General features: G+C 41.3%; 1 protein-coding gene across 2 annotated transcripts; it reads right to left on the reverse strand.

The window, feature by feature from the left end:
• Positions 1-9,003: 9,003 nt before the first annotated feature.
• On the reverse strand, positions 9,004-16,795 carry LOC139538523 (CD276 antigen homolog). Of its 2 annotated transcripts, none has more exons than XM_071340668.1 (5): positions 16,683-16,795; positions 12,653-13,045; positions 12,192-12,455; positions 11,832-11,966; positions 9,004-11,728 (listed from the first exon to the last, which is right to left on the reverse strand). In XM_071340668.1, exons 2-5 carry the CDS (start codon positions 13,026-13,028, stop codon positions 11,640-11,642), a joined length of 864 nt encoding a protein of 287 aa, XP_071196769.1. In that variant the 5' UTR covers positions 13,029-13,045; positions 16,683-16,795; the 3' UTR covers positions 9,004-11,639. The 2 variants fall into 2 exon arrangements, with proteins under 2 accessions (XP_071196769.1, XP_071196768.1); XM_071340667.1 differs by lacking the exon at positions 16,683-16,795 and adding an exon at positions 15,981-16,670.
• Between the last annotated feature and the right edge of the window lie 247 nt (positions 16,796-17,042).

Consider the following 17,042-nt stretch of genomic DNA (forward strand, 5'->3'; position numbering starts at 1 on the left):
ACGATGCAATCTCTGTTGCACTCCACACTGCCTTTTCACACCTGGACAAAAGGAACACCTACGTGAGAATGCTATTCATTGACTACAGCTCAGCGTTCAACACCATAGTGCCCTCAAAGCTCATCACTAAGCTAAGGACCCTGGGACTAAACACCTCCCTCTGCAACTGGATCCTGGACTTCCTGACGGGTCACCTCTAGATGGTAAGGGTAGGTAACAACACATCCACCACGCTGATCCTCAACATGGGGGCCCCTCAGGGGTGCGTGCTCAGTCCCCACCTGTAGTCCCTGTTCACTCATGACTGCACGGCCAGGCACGACTCCAACACCATCATTAAGTTTGCTGATGACACAGCAGTGGTAGTCCTGATCACCGACAACGATGAGACAGCCTATAAGGAGGAGGTCAGAGACCTGGCAGTGTGGTGCCAGGACAACAACCTCTCCCTCAATGTAAACAAGACAAAGGAGCTGATCGTGGACTGTAGGAAAAAACAGGCCCCCATTAACGTTGACGGGGCTGAAGTGGAGCGGGTCTAGAGTTTCAAGTTACTTGGTGTCCACATCACCAACGAACTATCATGGTACAAACACCAAGACAGTTGTAAAGTGGGCACAACACTTCTAGCTACTGAAAATATTTGGCATGTGTCCCCAGATCCTTAAGTTCTACAGCTGCACCATCGAGAGCATCCTGACGGGTTGCATCACCACCTGGTATGACAACTGCTCGGCATCTGACTGTAAGGCGCTACAAAGGGTAGTGCGTACGGCCCAGTACATCACTGGGGCCAAGCTTCCTGACATCCAGGACCTATATACTAGGTGATGTCAGAGGAAGGCCCAAAAAATTGTCAAAGACTCCAGACACCCAAGTCATACACTGTTCTCTCTGCTACCACATGGCAAGTCCAGGACCAAAAGGCTCCTTAACAGCTTTTACCTCCAAGCCATAAGACTGCTGAACAATTAATCAAATGGCCACCCTGACTATTTACATTAACCCCCCCTCCCCTTTGTTTTTACACTGCTGCTACTCGCTGTTTATTATCTATGCATAGTCACTTTACATATTACCTCGACTAACCTGTACCCCCACACACTGATTCGTTACCGGTACTCTCTTTATATAGCCTCATTATTTTAATGTTATTTTCTTGTGTTACTTTATGATTTGATCTTTTTACTTTAGTTTATTTAGTAAATATTTTCTTAACTCTATTTCTTGAACTTCATTGTTGGTTAAGGGCTTGTAAGTAAGTATTTCACTGTAAGGTTTACACATGTATTCGGTGCATGTGACAAATAAAATTTGATTTGATATACAATTTTCGAGCTCTGTAAAATGTAAAAAACACTATTTCAAATTTTGCTACATAAGACCAAATCAAGCCGGTCACAATTTCATGCTACTGAATGCTACCCGGCCACCCTGGTGATAGCGCCCCAGGGTCATCCTAAGCATGTGATGTGCTTGCCCTGCACTGTATGGAGGGTCCATGCGTAATGGTTGCGTGGTACATATTATCTGAAAACTCCACACATGATTTTGTATGGATTTGTAGATCCCACAATGTAATACGGTAATGAGAAGCTTAGGCCTATGTAATGACCAGGTGAGGTGTAGGCAACGTTTCTACCATGTCTAGGCCTATGGTTTTGTTTTTAACAGCAACTTTTAGTCTGGCGCTAATATCTATATTATTATATTTATTATATGTCTTTCATAACTTTAAATTGTGTCTGTATTGTGCTTCTTACAGCTAAATGCAAATGACCTACACCAGTTGCACACACACATGTACACCGACCGGCCTGGTAGCTAGATGCAGTAGAATTAAGGGCAGAAGTGATGTAGGGTTACATTTTTCTGAGTAGCCTTACTCAGAGTTGAATTGCTGTAATACTGCAAATCTGGTGCTGCTGGACAAAGTATTGTGAAACGTACAAGCTGCAGCTCTGTTAATCATTGCTACAACAGAATTGCCTTCCTCTTTAAGTACTTCTGAGGAATTGTATAGGAAAATATCTGTACATGTAGCCTGCATACTGTGGATATCATATTGGGCCAGTATATTTGTGTGTGCCTGTTGAGTCTTGTTTCAGAATGAGTTCTAATGATATTGTCATTGCAGTAGGTTTCTTGAAAGTACACCCATGCAAAACTGTACATAATTCTGAAGGTCAACAATGACATTGAGTCTTAGCCGAAACTGTGAACAGGACATGAGTAAACAGTCCAAGCTTCCTCTAACCACAAATAAGTTTCAAAAAGTTTCACAGTATACCTAATGGCAATCCGGCTATCCAGAAGCCAATAGAAACTCCATATCCTTGGACTGGGCCTTAGACATGAGCCTAGACATGAGCCTAGACATGAGCCTAGACATGAGCCTAGACATGAGCCTTCCATATATCACTTCTAAAGGATCTCACAGACCGCTGTGGAAATTGTCCAAACAGGCCATTGAAAATCCTCCCAGACTACTCCACCCACCCATCACGCTTTGATTCTGACTCGTTCTCGGTTAGGCATTTCCCACCCTTTTTTCAATTCCCTGTTTAGATGGTGAGTCAGGCCCCCACATCTGCTTTGTGATTTCTCATGATTAGGACTGTGGCGGTCTTGGATGTATACTGCTTGGATAGTTCCATCTGAGCCACTGGCTTAATTCTATTATATAACTTTTATTTTTGGATTGAGTTGGAGACGTGAATCCGATATACAATTTGTTAACTTGTCGACATGTTAATAGGCTATTTACCGTATTACAGAAGTGATATTGAATTGTGTTTTGGTTTTCAACGCAACCACTTCTACATTTGAAGAATATGTATCTTCTGCTTGGATGGGTATATCTGTTACACTGAGTATGGCTTTAATTCCAGTTTGTCTACAAATTAATAATTGATATGTTAGATTCATGTCTCCATTTCATCCAAAAATCAAAGTTAAAGAATAGGACTAAATCAAATAAAACATTAAATGCACTTTGAATTTGATTTACTCCTATTGTTTAACTTTTATTTTGGTTGAGATGGAGATGTGACTCCAACATATTTATTATTAATCAAAAAGACAGGAGGACCAAGGCACTCTTCATATAATTAATTAAAATGCATTTATTTGTATGGCATGTTCAATAGAAACAAAGTTTTAAAAATCCGACGCGTTTCAGCTACATGGCCTTCGTCAGGGAGTACAAAGAAATAATACAATGTCCTCTTTTGAACAGCTTTTCCAATTAGCCCTAATTTGAAGAGGGATTGGTTACAAAATTGATTGGACACACCTAGTAAGCAATACTATACACATAAAAAAATGAAATACTGTAGCTATGTTATCAAAAAATGCATCTCCAAGCTAGAAGTATCAGAACGCCTAGAAAGGTAGTTCTAACCTTAAGTATGACTGGGAGAAGTGTCAAGAATAAGAAAGCAATATATTCCATAGTACACTAGAACACAGCAAAATATGAACAACAAGTCTAAACATAGCTGAGGGCAATTGAGCAAAATGTCCACTAGATGACAGCAAATGGACCTATCACGACCCTACAGGAAGGGTGAGAAATCCATATCTTAATTTTAACAAGGGTACTTACTGGCCTGTAGTTTGTAAATCCCAAAACTTTCCCTTTGTTTTAACTGTTTAAGACGGTCCCTTTTTCTAATTGAGGCCGGGACATGATCAATACCCATAGCTTGTAGGGAGGCAGGGTTGCCATGGTGTAAGGACTTGTAGTGCCTACCCATATGGCGTACTTGTGTTCCGCTAAGCGGTCTTGAAGGTGTCTCTTCGTCCGTCCAATGCAGAACACCTTGTACTATGGACATTCCAATCTATAGATGACAGGAGTGGTTTTGCAGTTAATGAAATGCTTGACATAATACTCAATTTTAGAAGCTGTGTCAACAAAATACTTTTTCTGCAATGGTTGCACTGGTTACATTTAAAAGAGCCTTTGGGTTTGTGGTCAAGCCAAGTTTTTTGAGAGTAACCAGGAAGATAGCTGTGGACTAATTTGTCATTTAGGGTAGGACATCTCTTAAAGCTTATGACTGGTGGCTCAGGGAAGACATGGCTAAGTAGCATATCACTTTGGATGATTCCCCAATTATTTTTAATGACTTTTTTAATGTTCTCTGCTTCAGTGCTGTATTTTGTAACAAAATACACTCTCTCTGATGTATCACGAGGCACTCCCCTTCGCAACAAGTTCTCTCTGTCAAGTATTCCAGCCCTTATGTCACATGTATTGATGCTGGAGAGACGAAGCAGGTACGGGAGTAACATTTAATAAATACAGACATAGAACAAGACAGGAACAGCGTCAGCAAACAGAAACTAATGACAAAAAACAATTACAATGCAGCAACGGGGAACAGAGCAAGGGAACAGACAAATATAGGGGAGGAAAAGAACATGTGATACGTGAGTCCAGGTGAGTCCAATAACGCTGATGCGAGTGACGAGGGCGGGCAGGTGTGAGTGATGGATTGCAGGAGCATGTGATGCAGGGTAATCTGGCGCCCTCAAACGCCAGGGGAAGGGAAGAGCAGGAGCAGACGTGACACCTTATACCTGCATCTTTCAGGACCTGAACTCTGTAGCCCTGATTCAAGAAGCGATTCTCCAATTCAGCAGATTTAACACTGTAGTCTGTTTCCTGATTTCAAATTCTCTGAACTCTTTGGAATTGGCCATATGGAATGTTCTCTTTTAGCCTTTTGGGGTGAAAGCTGTCTGCCCTCAGAATGGTATTCCCATCTGTAGGCTTCCTAAAGATTGATGTGTGCAAACAACCTTTGTCATTTTTACTAATGTCGAGGTCCAAAAAATGAATGTTATCCTTGCTGTACTCCATAGTTAGTTTGATATTAGGGTTAATGCTGTTAAGGTATTGGTGGAAGGAAATAAGTTCATCTTCTGAGCCGAACCAAAACAGGCAAACATCATCAATATAGGGTCCCCACCATATAATTCGGTCAAAGAAATGGTTATTAGAAGGATCCAAAATGAAGTCATTTTCCCATTTACACAAGTACAAACCAGCGTAGGAAGGGCTGTAGCAAGCTCCCATGGCACATCCTTTGACCTGTTAAAAAATACGGTCCTGAAAGATAAAGATGTTATGATTAAGAGGCCATTCAGTCAGTGAGACAATGAATTCTGTAGGAGGCATCTCAGTTTCAGGCCGGGTACTCAAGAAATGGTGCATAGCTGCCGATCCTTGTTCATGTCTAATGGTGGTGTATAGAAATTCCACATCCATGTGAATAAAAGGGAAGCTGTACCTATATTGTTCAATTCCTTCATTTTGTTCAACACATCTGTGGTATCTTGAAGATAGGCTGGGAGTGACGGCAGAAAAGACTTAATAAAGTAATCAATGTACTTAGAGATGGGTTCTGTCAGACTTTCATTACCACTAATGACTGGTCTGCCTGGGGTGGTTTTCAAGATTCATGTGGACTTTTGGAAGAAGATCAAAAGAAGCCATACGTGGACTGCCATTGAAAAGAAATGTGAACTCATTGTCTGAAATGTAGCCATTCTCCTTAGCTTCTGTGAGGATCCCTTTCAATTCAGTGTTTAGGTACTCTGTAGGGTTGAAGGTAAGAGATTGGTAGAATTCATCATTGTCTAATTGACGGTAGGCTTCTGTCACATATTTGTTTTTACTCCACACAACTGTAGAGCCACCTTTGTCTTCTTTTTTAACCACAATCCGTTCTTTAGAAATTTGCATCCTGTAGCACATACTCCAAAAAGTTCTGGGACACTGTAAAGTCCATGGAGAATAAGAGCACCTCCTCCCAGCTGCACACTGAACTGAGGCTAGGAAACACTGTCACCACCAATAAATCCATGATAATTGAGAATTTCATTAAGCATTTTTCTACTGCTGGCCTTGCTTTCCACCTGGCTACCATATTCAATCTCTCCGTATCCCAGTCCCAGTCTGCTGTACATTCAAGTCACTTTTTTGCAGCTCATACTATCTCTGTTTGAAGTTTGAAAATCACCCCACTACTTCATGTACTGTCTGACGTGCTGTCCTCACGTGCTTCCAGATGGTCACCATTGTTCCTGTAGTCAAGAAGGCAAAGGTATTTGAACTAAATGACTATCGCCCCGCAGCACTCACCTCTGTCATCATGAAGTGCTTTGAGAGAACATATCACCTCTACCTTACCTGCCACCCTAGACCCACTTCAATTTGCTTACCACCCCAATAGATCCACAGACAATGCAATTGCCATCACTCTGCACACTGCCCTATCCCATCTGGACAAGAGAATTACCTATGTAAGAATGCTGTTTATTGACTATAGCTCAGCATTCAACACCATAGTACCCTCCAAGCTCATCATTAAGCTCGAGGCCCTGGGTCTGAACCCCACCCTGTGCAACTGGGTCCTGGACTTTCTGACGGGCCCCCTCCAGGTGGTGAAGGTAGGGAACATCACCTCCACTCCGCTGATCCTCAACACTGGGGCCCCACAAGGGTGCTTGCTCAGCCCCCTCCTGTACTCCCTGTTCACCAATGACTGCGTGGCCAAGCACGCCTCCAACTGAATCATCAAGTTTGCAGACGACACAACAGTAGTAGGCTTGATTACCAATGATGACGAGACAGCCTACAGGGAGGAGGTGAGGGCTCTGGGAGTGTGGTGCCTGGAAAACAACCTCTCACTCAACGGAGATGATCGTGGACTTCAGGAAACAGCAGGGTGCACCCCCTTATCTACATCGACGGGACCGCAGTGGAGAAGGTGGAAAGCTTCAAGTTCCTTGGCGTACACATCACTGACAAACTGAAATGGATCACCCACACAGTGTGGTGAAGAAGGCACAACACAGCCTCTTCAACCTCAGGAGGCTAAAGAAATTAGAAATTTGTCTTGTCCCCTAAAACCCTCACAAACTTTTACTTTTTCCTGCTATTCAGTGGAGAAGGTGTGTGGCTCAAGTCTTGGTTTAAGGATTTAAAACATATGTCTGAAAGGGTCTCTTTTCCATGCTTAAAAGGATAAACATTCACACTTAAAACCATGAGCCAAAAAAGTTTGAATACATTGGCCACAATGTCAATCCAGGATGACTTCTACTGGGAACTCGGAACTGGGCATTCTCTGACTTCAATGCTTTCAAGACAACTGGGAACTCAGGGAAAATAAACTTGTTTTGAAAGGACATCCAACTCAGAATTCTAATTTGGGAACTCGGGTCTCTTTCTAGAGCTCCAACTTACCGACCTGAAGATCATTGACGTCATGATTCGACCTTGTTTTTTTAGAAAGCACCATAAATCCAGAGAATGCCGGACTTTGACAAAGTTTGATGACAAAAACTTTGCCAATAAGAATGAACGCCACGCCACCTTCCTGTTCAAGTGAGCTTAGCAAAATGGTGAGTCCAAAAATAGGCCAGGGAGATATGTATACTGTAGCTAAGAAAGTAATACTAAGTGTATGTTGTGTAGTAAGCTGTTAATAGCACGTGTCTCACCCTATTAATTTGGTCCCTCTCCCTCTCAGAACTTAGCCTACCATTCTGACTTGGTGGTGCACATGTGGCCTACAGACAGTTTTAGAGAAATGTCATCATAAAATATTTTAAAAGCTTTCATTTTCTGTTTATTTGCACCCGTTAATTATCCTACGGTTCTGACTTGGTGTGTAGGGAGGATACTGTAAGAACGGCACATGTTCTGAATTCGGCTGCTGTCCATGCTGAACAAATAGGGATATTGTCCGTTTTAGCTTGCTCATTATCTTAATTGAAATTACGGCTTGCCTCTTATCCTGTCAGGTTTTGGCCAGGACTGTTCTGGTTTTTTGTCACTAGATGTCCCCATTGCACCTTTTTTGTACCTTTTGTTTTTCCCTTGCTCTATTATTGTTTGCACCTGTATGTCGTTCCCTTGTTAGTATTTAATCCCTGTGTGTTCCTTAGTTCCTTGCTCAGTGTTTGTATGTTAGCACCCAGCCCCAGCCCAAGCCTTGTTGTGAACATATATTTTTCTCTTGTTGGATTTTCCAGAGGTTCTCTGGTTTTGTTCTTTTGTATTTTGGATTAGTCTTTTAGGTTTGTTTTTTCCCTTGCTGTTTTTACCACTTTGTGGATTTTCTTTGTATTTTGGAAGTTATCTATTTTTTATTAAACCACCATCTCTAGTACTGCTGTGTCTGCCTCATCTTCTGGGTTCTGCCGATTTAGTGACTGTTTCTCACACCGGGTCCTGACAGAAACACTGAGCCTTCTGTCAGGACCCGGTGCGAGAAACAGTCACTAAATCGGCAGAACCCAGAAGATGAGGCAGACACAGCAGTACTAGAGATGGTGGTTTAATAAAAAATAGATAACTTCCAAAATACAAAGAAAATCCACAAAGTGGTAAAAACAGCAAGGGAAAAAACAAACCTAAAAGACTAATCCAAAATACAAAAGAACAAAACCAGAGAACCTCTGGAAAATCCAACAAGAGAAAAATATATGTTCACAACAAGGCTTGGGCTGGGGCTGGGTGCTAACATACAAACACTGAGCAAGGAACTAAGGAACACACAGGGATTAAATACTAACAAGGGAACGACATACAGGTGCAAACAATAATAGAGCAAGGGAAAAACAAAAGGTACAAAAAAGGTGCAATGGGGACATCTAGTGACAAAAAACCAGAACAGTCCTGGCCAAAACCTGACATATCCACTCATTGTGCTTACTTTGTGTATTATAATTAGCTCATTTGCTCTTTACCATGAGGGGATACTATAATGTTGTTTACCGGGCAATGTTCAGTAATAGGCTACTGAACTGCTGAGTAAATATACCCTGTTGAATCCTACCTATTTTTTACTCATATCACTGCACATACAAGACGACCAATGACACAATATTGCTGCCGTAACTGTCTTTGATGATGGGGATATTGCTCTTTAGTGTTTTACAGAAAAACCAATAACAAATAAAATATACAACCAACAACAAATATATCAAGAGGAATCTTTTATTAGTTAAAAGCTCAATGAGGTAAAAAAGAAAATAACATAACATGCAATCTTCCTGTTGAAACACAAAGAACCTCTTGACAGTAGTATTGTACAACATTTCAAAATGTCTTGTTTCAGGTCATTGTCATTTAAGTTTCAAGTCATATCAGATAATGTGTAGCTGCCAATCATGAAAATTGCTGGCATAACTAAAATTGACCCATTACCACGGTACAGAAATCTAAGTAAAAAACACAAGAATAGCCCCTTAATACAATAATATTTGAAGCATATGAATGGGAATGTAACAGAGAACATAAAGAACATTTTCAGTCCTTCATTGTCATGGATCATAAAAATAATAAAGAAAAATCTATTAAACCAAGGTAAACCAACTGACATTGCACTTTTTTTGTCAACCAGGCTTAATACTTTGCGGACCCAAAGCAGATGTGTTTAAGACCAACCCTGCCTGTGTTCCTCCCTACAGCATCAGCATGGTACAGTGGCACAGTGATTCTTAACCAGAGGCATTGGGGCTGTACTGAGCTTTCAAGGTGTCCCTGAAAAAACTGAGAGGAAACTAACAAATGAAAATGACAGCATAATTAATAGAACACTGCAATAATGTTGACAGGCCTATTTGGGTGTTGGTGAATATTGAAGTGTTGTGTTCATCACTAATTGTTTAGTATAGAAGCCATGATTCATATCATCGATAGGACAGTCTATTTTGTTTATATGTTTTTGATCGAAAAATACTAGGTGATTTGGTGATTCTATTTCCATTGTATTTTGAGTTGCTACTCGTTGAGATAAACGTCAGCTTCAACTGAGATCAAGTGTTTGATTTTTAAAACAGAACATGAGGTACATACAGTTGAAGTCGGAAGTTTACATACACCTTAGCCAAATACATTTAAACTCTGTTTTTCACAATTTCTCCATTTTAAACCTAGTTAAAAGTCCCTGTCTTAGGTCAGTTAGGATCACCACTTTATTTTAAGAATGTGAAATGTCAGAATAATAGTAGAGAGAATAATTTATTTCAGCCTTTATTTCTTACGTCACATTCACAGTGGGTCAGAAGTTTACATACACTCAATTAGTATTTCGTAGCATTGCCCTTAAATTGTTTTACTTGGGTCAAATGTTTTGGGTAGCCTTCCACAAGCTTCCACAAAATTCCTCCTGACAGAGCTGGTGTAACTGAGTCAGGTTTGTAGGCATTCTTGCTTGCACACGCTTTTCAGTTCTGCCCACAACATTTCTATAGGATTGAGGTCAGGGCTTTATGATGGCCACTTTGTTGTGCTTAAGCCATTTTGCCACATCTTTGGAAGTATGCTTGGGGTCATTGTCCATTTGGAAGACCCATTTGCTACCAAGCTTTAGTCTTGAGATGTTGCTTCAATATAGCCACATCATTTTCCTACCTCATGATGCCATCTATTTTGTGAAGTGCACCAGTCCCTCTTGCAGCAAAGCACCCCCACAACATGATGCTGCCACCCCCGTGCTTCATGGTTGGGATGGTGTTCTTTGGCTTGCAAGCCTCCCCCTTTTTCCTCCAAACATAATGATGGTCATTATGGCCAAACAGTTCTATTTTTGTTTCATCAGACCAGAGGACATTTCTCCAAAAAGTACGATCTTTGTGTGCAGTTGCAAACCGTAGTCTGGGTTCTTTATGGCAGTTTTGGAGCAGTGGCTTCTTCTCTGCTGAGCTGCCTTTCAGGTTATGTCGATATAGGACTCTTTTTACTGTGGATATAGATACTTTTGTACCTGTTTCCTCCAGCATCTTCACAAGGTCATTTGCTGTTGTTCTGGGATTGATTTGCACTTTTCGCACCAAAGTACGTTCCACTCTAGGAGACAGAACGCGTCTCCTTCCTAAGCGGTATGACGGCTATGTGGTCCCATGGTATTTATACTTGCGTACTATTGTTTGTACAGATGAACGTGGTACCTTCAGGCGTTTGGAAATTGCTCCCAAGGATGAACCAGAGGTCAGCCAGAGCTCTTGGCTGATTTCTTTTGATTTTCCCATGATTTAAACAAAGAGGCACTGAGTTTGAAGGCAGGCCTTGAAATACATCCACAGGTACACCTCCAATTGACTCAAATTATGTCAATTAGCCTATCAGAAGCTTCTAAAGCCATGGCATAATTATCTGGAATTTTCCAAGCTGTTTAAAGGCACAGTCAACTTAGTATATGTAAACTTCTGACCCACTGGAATTGTGAGAGTGAATTATAAGTGAAATAATCTGTCTGTAAACAATTGTTGGAAAAATTACTTGTGACATGCACAAAGTAGATGTCCTAACCGACTTGCCAAACCTATAGTTTGTTAACAAGACATTTGTGGAGTGGTTGAAAAACGAGTTTTAATGACTCCAACCTAAGTGTATGTAAACTTCCGACTTCAACTGTACTAACAAATAATCAATTAAAATGTAGGTATTTTAGTAGCTAGAGAACCCTATTCTTGAGTGACCTTGATCCTAACAGCACTGTGACACTGTGTTCAGTCACATCCTGGGATCAAAATGTATTAAAGGGTTAAGTGTCAAATGGTAACATTGATTAAAAAAACATTCTATAGATCAATATTTGATCAATATTACCAGTTTAACACTTTGTAGTAAGCACACGTTGGAGTAGGCTATGTCGTAGTGGGCCCATCTCCTGTGTATCGGCACCATTCTGTTGCATGCTCTCTGGAGTGACAAAGAGAGAGTTACTTAACATCATAGTCATTCAGGAGATTCCGCTGTGACATGAAACTCAACAGTGATGAAAGATAACAAGTGCATGACTCACTTTTCCAGCAGACGAACACCAGTGTTGACCCAATCACAGCAACAGCAACAGCAACAGCAACAGCAACAGCAACAGCAACAGCAACAGCACCAATCCCTGTTTTTATGCCGCTCAAGAGGCCCGCCTGCTCCTTGTCTGTAGGGAGAGGATAAAGAGAGGTGTTTCCCTAATATTTCCTATACTTCCAACCAACTAGGGTCACTAGCACATAGACAGCCACTAAGGGTAAGATCACAGCCAGATAGCTTCAAGTGTCAGCTGTTTACTGCTTTACTATAACCAGAGCTAATCTCCAGTAATCTATTTGTAATTGACCACTCGTTGACATGCTTTCTTGTCATAATACTTTAGGCTACTCACCTGTTGATCTTGTGGTGTTCAAGGTCTCTTTCAGAGTCGGGTTGAAGATGGAGCACGTCACAGTCTGATTGTCTGTGATGTTCACCGTGCTGGAAATGTTCAATGTTCCACTTCCTGCATCCTGAACAATCTGAGGAACCTCGGGGTCTAGTAAGCCGTTCTGATTGGTCCAGGTCAGTCTAGGTTTAGGGTAGCCTCCCTGAGAAGTGCATTCTGCCTTCCATTCTTCATAGTTCACTGTCACAATGGGTTTATGGTAGCTTTCTGCAGAGCATGCCATCACAAAGATAAAGCACTTAGACAAAGTCACAATAGTGGAAATCATACATGATAAGTACAGTTATTCATGTTTTATAGGTATTTGGTGCGTAATGGCAATGGGCGTTGTCTTGTACACACAATTTAATATTGATAAACGTGCCTTTGACTACTGGCATTCTTTGTATGTAAAACTGTCTTACTTGCTACTTTTACAGTGGTCAAGCACATCTCTTTGTTTTGGTCAACTGTGTTGTAATTTCCATCCTCTTGATGATAAAAGAGGAAGAAAGTTGTGAGGTCATCTTTAACCCTTAAATCTTTGAGCAAGAGGGAGAAATTCCCAGAAGAAAGCTGGTCCTTGAAGATTTGCGTCCTGTTTTTGTAGAATGGAAATTGGGGGTCGTTGTTCTCTTTTCCGTCGTATAAGGCATGGACCACTTGGTCCTCCTTCTGGTACTTGAGTCTTGCTGTCCAGTATAGTGTGAGTCTTGCTGGGACAACAGGTGCAGATAAATTCAGACTGCAAGACAACATGATGGACTTTCCAAGAATCCCAATGATGGGATGGCTCGACATCTGAGATGAGTCTACAACTGTTTAAGAAAAAAAACTGTTTGTTACAGGAAAGCATGCACTTTATATGACAACATAAGACAGTTGTACCAATCTCTTTAAGATACTGTATGTTAATCATATTCTTCAAATAAAGGGGTATGTTACCTTAGTAAGGCCTATATACACTAAATGGCCAAAAGTATATGGACACACCTTCAAATTAGTGGATTCAGCTATTTTAGCAACACCCGTTGTTGACAGGTGTATAAAATTGAGCACACAGCAATGCAATCTCCATAGTCAAACATTGGCAGTAGAATGGCCCGTACTGAAGAGCTCAGTGACATTCAACGTGGCACCGTCATAGGATGCCACCTTTCCAACAAGTCAGTTTGTCAAATTTCTGCCCTGCTAGAGCTGCCCCGGTCAACTGTAAGTGCTGTTATTGTAAAGTGGAAAATGTCTAGGAGCAACAACGGCTCAGCCGCGAAGTGGTAGGCCACACAAGCTCACTGAACAGGACCGCCGAGTGTGAATCATCTGTCCTCGGTTGCAACACTCACTACCGAGTTCCAAACTGCCTCGGGAAGCAAACTCTGCACAATAACTGTTCGTCGGGAGCTTCATGAAATGGGTTTCCTTGGCCCAGCAGCTTCACACAGGCCTAAGATCACCATGTGCAATGCCAAGCGTTGGCTGGAGTGGTGTAAAGCTCACCACCATTGGACTCTGGAGCATTGGAAACACATTCTCTGGAGTGATGAATCACGCTTCACCATCTGGCAGTCTGACAGACAAATCTGGGTTTGGTGGATGCCAGGAGAACGCTACACACCCCAATGCATAGTGCCAACTGTAAAGTTTGGTGAAGGAGGAATAGTGGTCTGGGGCTGTTTTTCATGGTCTGGGCTAGGCCCCTTAGTTCCAGTGAAGGGAAATATTAACACTACAGCATACAATGACATTTTAGACAATTCTGTGTTTCCAACTTTGTGGCAACAGTTTGGGGAATGCCCTTTCCAGTTTCAGCATGACAATGCCACCGTGCACAAAACGAGGTCCATACAGAAATTGTTTGTTGAGATCAGTGTGGAAGAACTTGACTGGGCTGCACAGAGCCCTGAGCTCAACCCCATCGAACACCTTTGGAATGAATTGGAACGCCTACTGCGGGGCCAGGCCTAATCGCCCAACTTCAGTGTCCGACCTCACTAATGCTCTGGTGGCTGAATGGAAGCAAGTGCATCAAAGCTAGGCCCAAGAGACAACCTCTATCTCAAGGCCATCAGACTGTTAAACAGCCATCACTAACATAGAGAGGCTGCTGCCAACATACAGACTCAAATCTCTGGCCACTTAAATAAATTGACTTAATAAAGGTACCACTAGTCACTTTAAATAACGGCACTTTAATAATGTTTACATATCCTACATTACTCATCTCATATGTATATACTGTATTCTATACCATCTACTGCATCTTGCCTATGCCACACGGCCATTGCTCGTCCATATATTTATATGTACATATTCTTATTCTTCCCTTTACATTTGTGTGCATCACGTAGTTGTTGTGAATTTGTTAGTATATTTGTTAGATATTACTGCACCGTCGGAACTGGAAGCACAAGCATTTCGCTACACTCGCATTAACATCTGCTAACCATGTGTATGTGACCAATAAGATTTGATTTGATTTGAAGTCCGTGCAGCAATGTTCTAACATCTAGTGGAAAGCCTCCCCAGAAGAGTGGAGTCTGTTATTGCAGCAAAGGGGGGACCAACTCCATATACCCATGATTTTGGAATGAGATGTTCGACGAGCAGGTGTCCACATACTTTTGGTCATGTAGTGTATTATTAGTTTAACATTTTACAGGCTGTGGCTTTTATACTGCTACAGTAGCCTTCAATTTACACAATGAATTGGGAAAGAAGAGTACATTCAAGTCACTTCTGTGCAGCTCATACTATCTATTTTTGAAGTTTGAAAATGTTTATCAGCACAGCATGTTCATGTACTGTCTGACGTTTTGTTTCATTAGCAGACCGTAACCAAGTCTTTGCTCTGCATGCTCATTCAAAACTATAAAGAGAAACCCTAGCAAAGGCTCCTGACCTTTACAAATGTATGTTAATTTGAGAAATCTTATAGAAATAGGATGAACATCATGCAATAACATTTGAGCTTGGAAGTTGTTTTGTGAACTAGGCTCATAGGAGCTAGTTGTTTCCGTACCCCATTTGTAGCAGGACTACAAAAGAAAACCAATTTGGAATGGCAGGCCGCGACCAATCTGAGCAATACTGCTCCCCTCCAAAACTCTTGCTGTCATATGTTCAGAAATGTTTTGAGGGCTTACACAGAGATAATCACAAACACTGAGTAACAAGCATCGCAAGCTTGTGGTTAGAAATATCTGCTTTCTATTTTCCTAACAGTGCATCTCAAATGTTATTGCATCAAGAGTAGATCGGTTTATCACATCATAACCAGTCTGGCTCTAAAGATTCAAGCTATTCCTATTAACCCACACCCCCTATCCTAGGGTATAGCATGTGGTGAGCTATCTGGTTCAAAATGTGTGCCATGGCATCACCAAGGTGGGTGACCAAGGTAGGTTTCCTCCCTCAAATTAGAAAAGTGTGTCTGGAAAAGCGCTCTAATAATCCAATCAATTATAATTACAGTATTGTCAGTAGCCTGCCAGCATAGCCTACTTACAAATACTTGGTACACTAACGTAGCAGCACCTTGCATTTAGACAACCACGCCCTATCCAAACAGCAATTCTTTATTTATTTTTATTTCAATACATTTTGGGACATTGTGTTGTAAATAAATAATAAATTGTGTATTTGGTTGTATGTTGGATTTGAATGTAAAGGCGTGTGGATAAAATGCCCAGGGACAGCCACGAGGGACACAATCATGTGCAAATCTACAACGCCACAACAGAAAATAAAACTTACCAGATAACAGCAAAATACAAATCGATATTAGTCTGGCCATTGCACTCAGGATATATGGATGAAAAAACAATCAAATAAACAGTCCTTTTAGTTTGGAGCTTACTGTCTACCGTGTCCCCACCTGCTCCTAAGCGGGAGGAAAGTTGAATGAGAAACATGGTGTCCCTCCAGTGTGGCTCCTCCTTAACTGTGGTATATTTATCCATTTCCGGTGTCAATCGTTCCATCAAATCCATGTTAACAAAATCATCCTGTACAAACAACAACTTAAACACACACTAGTAGTAGCATTTCACCACAATGTCTCATTATCGTTGTCCTGTCACTCTTTCATGCACCTGTGCCAGTTGTGTGTGCTGAGTCAAAACTCTATCACAGGCTATTTCCGCATGGTTGTTGTTATGAGGAAGCGGTACACAGCAGATTTTTGCTTAGCAAATATTTGACTTCTGCTTGCATGCAGGGCACACATTCCTATCAGGAAGATCACTATCATAATCAACAGTATGCAGATCACTGGGATCATCAAGGTTCACCTTACCAAAATGTCTTTCACTGAGCTATCTCTCCCTCCCTCCTGATGTTTTCGCGCCCTGCCTTCTGTGATCTTCTATCAGAATGCTTGTTAGTCATATCGTTGCTTCTCTAAAGCAAATCGTGCTCCTCTCTCCCCTCCTTAATTCAAACACATTTCTTACTCACCTGAAGCTTGTTACCTCCCTTATGGAAACTATCCATGCACCAAAAAAAATGACACACAGATAATTACTTAATTACAATAGAGAACTGAGAAATGACAAAAAATAAGATCTCTCTCTCCACCCCCCATCTCCTCCCATCTCTCGCTCTCTGTATTTCTCTCACTCTCTCTCACTTAATACATGACGGATTAACTTCTCTTTATACAATGACTCATTGCATAGCTCCCAAATCCACCTGTGGCTGTATGATACATATGATACATAGTATATGCCATGTATCTTCTTTAACAAACCTTTTTTATTTGTTTCTATCTGTATTGTTGTTTTATCACTTGGAGCAAATAAATTAAACTAAAATAAG

Source organism: Salvelinus alpinus, chromosome 14, assembly GCF_045679555.1.
Source record: "Salvelinus alpinus chromosome 14, SLU_Salpinus.1, whole genome shotgun sequence".
NCBI lineage: Eukaryota > Metazoa > Chordata > Actinopteri > Salmoniformes > Salmonidae > Salvelinus > Salvelinus alpinus.

Bases quoted from the DNA above. Each gene is read 5' to 3' on its own strand.
- LOC139538523 (XM_071340667.1), bottom strand. From the start codon at position 16,020: ATGGCCAGACTAATATCGATTTGTATTTTGCTGTTATCTG. The intron at 12,456-12,652 runs GTAAGACAGTTT...CATGCTCTGCAG, and splicing joins GACCACTGTAAAAGTAGCAA to AAAGCTACCATAAACCCATT. The intron at 11,729-11,831 runs GTGAGTCATGCA...TTGTCACTCCAG, and splicing joins GGTGTTCGTCTGCTGGAAAA to AGAGCATGCAACAGAATGGT.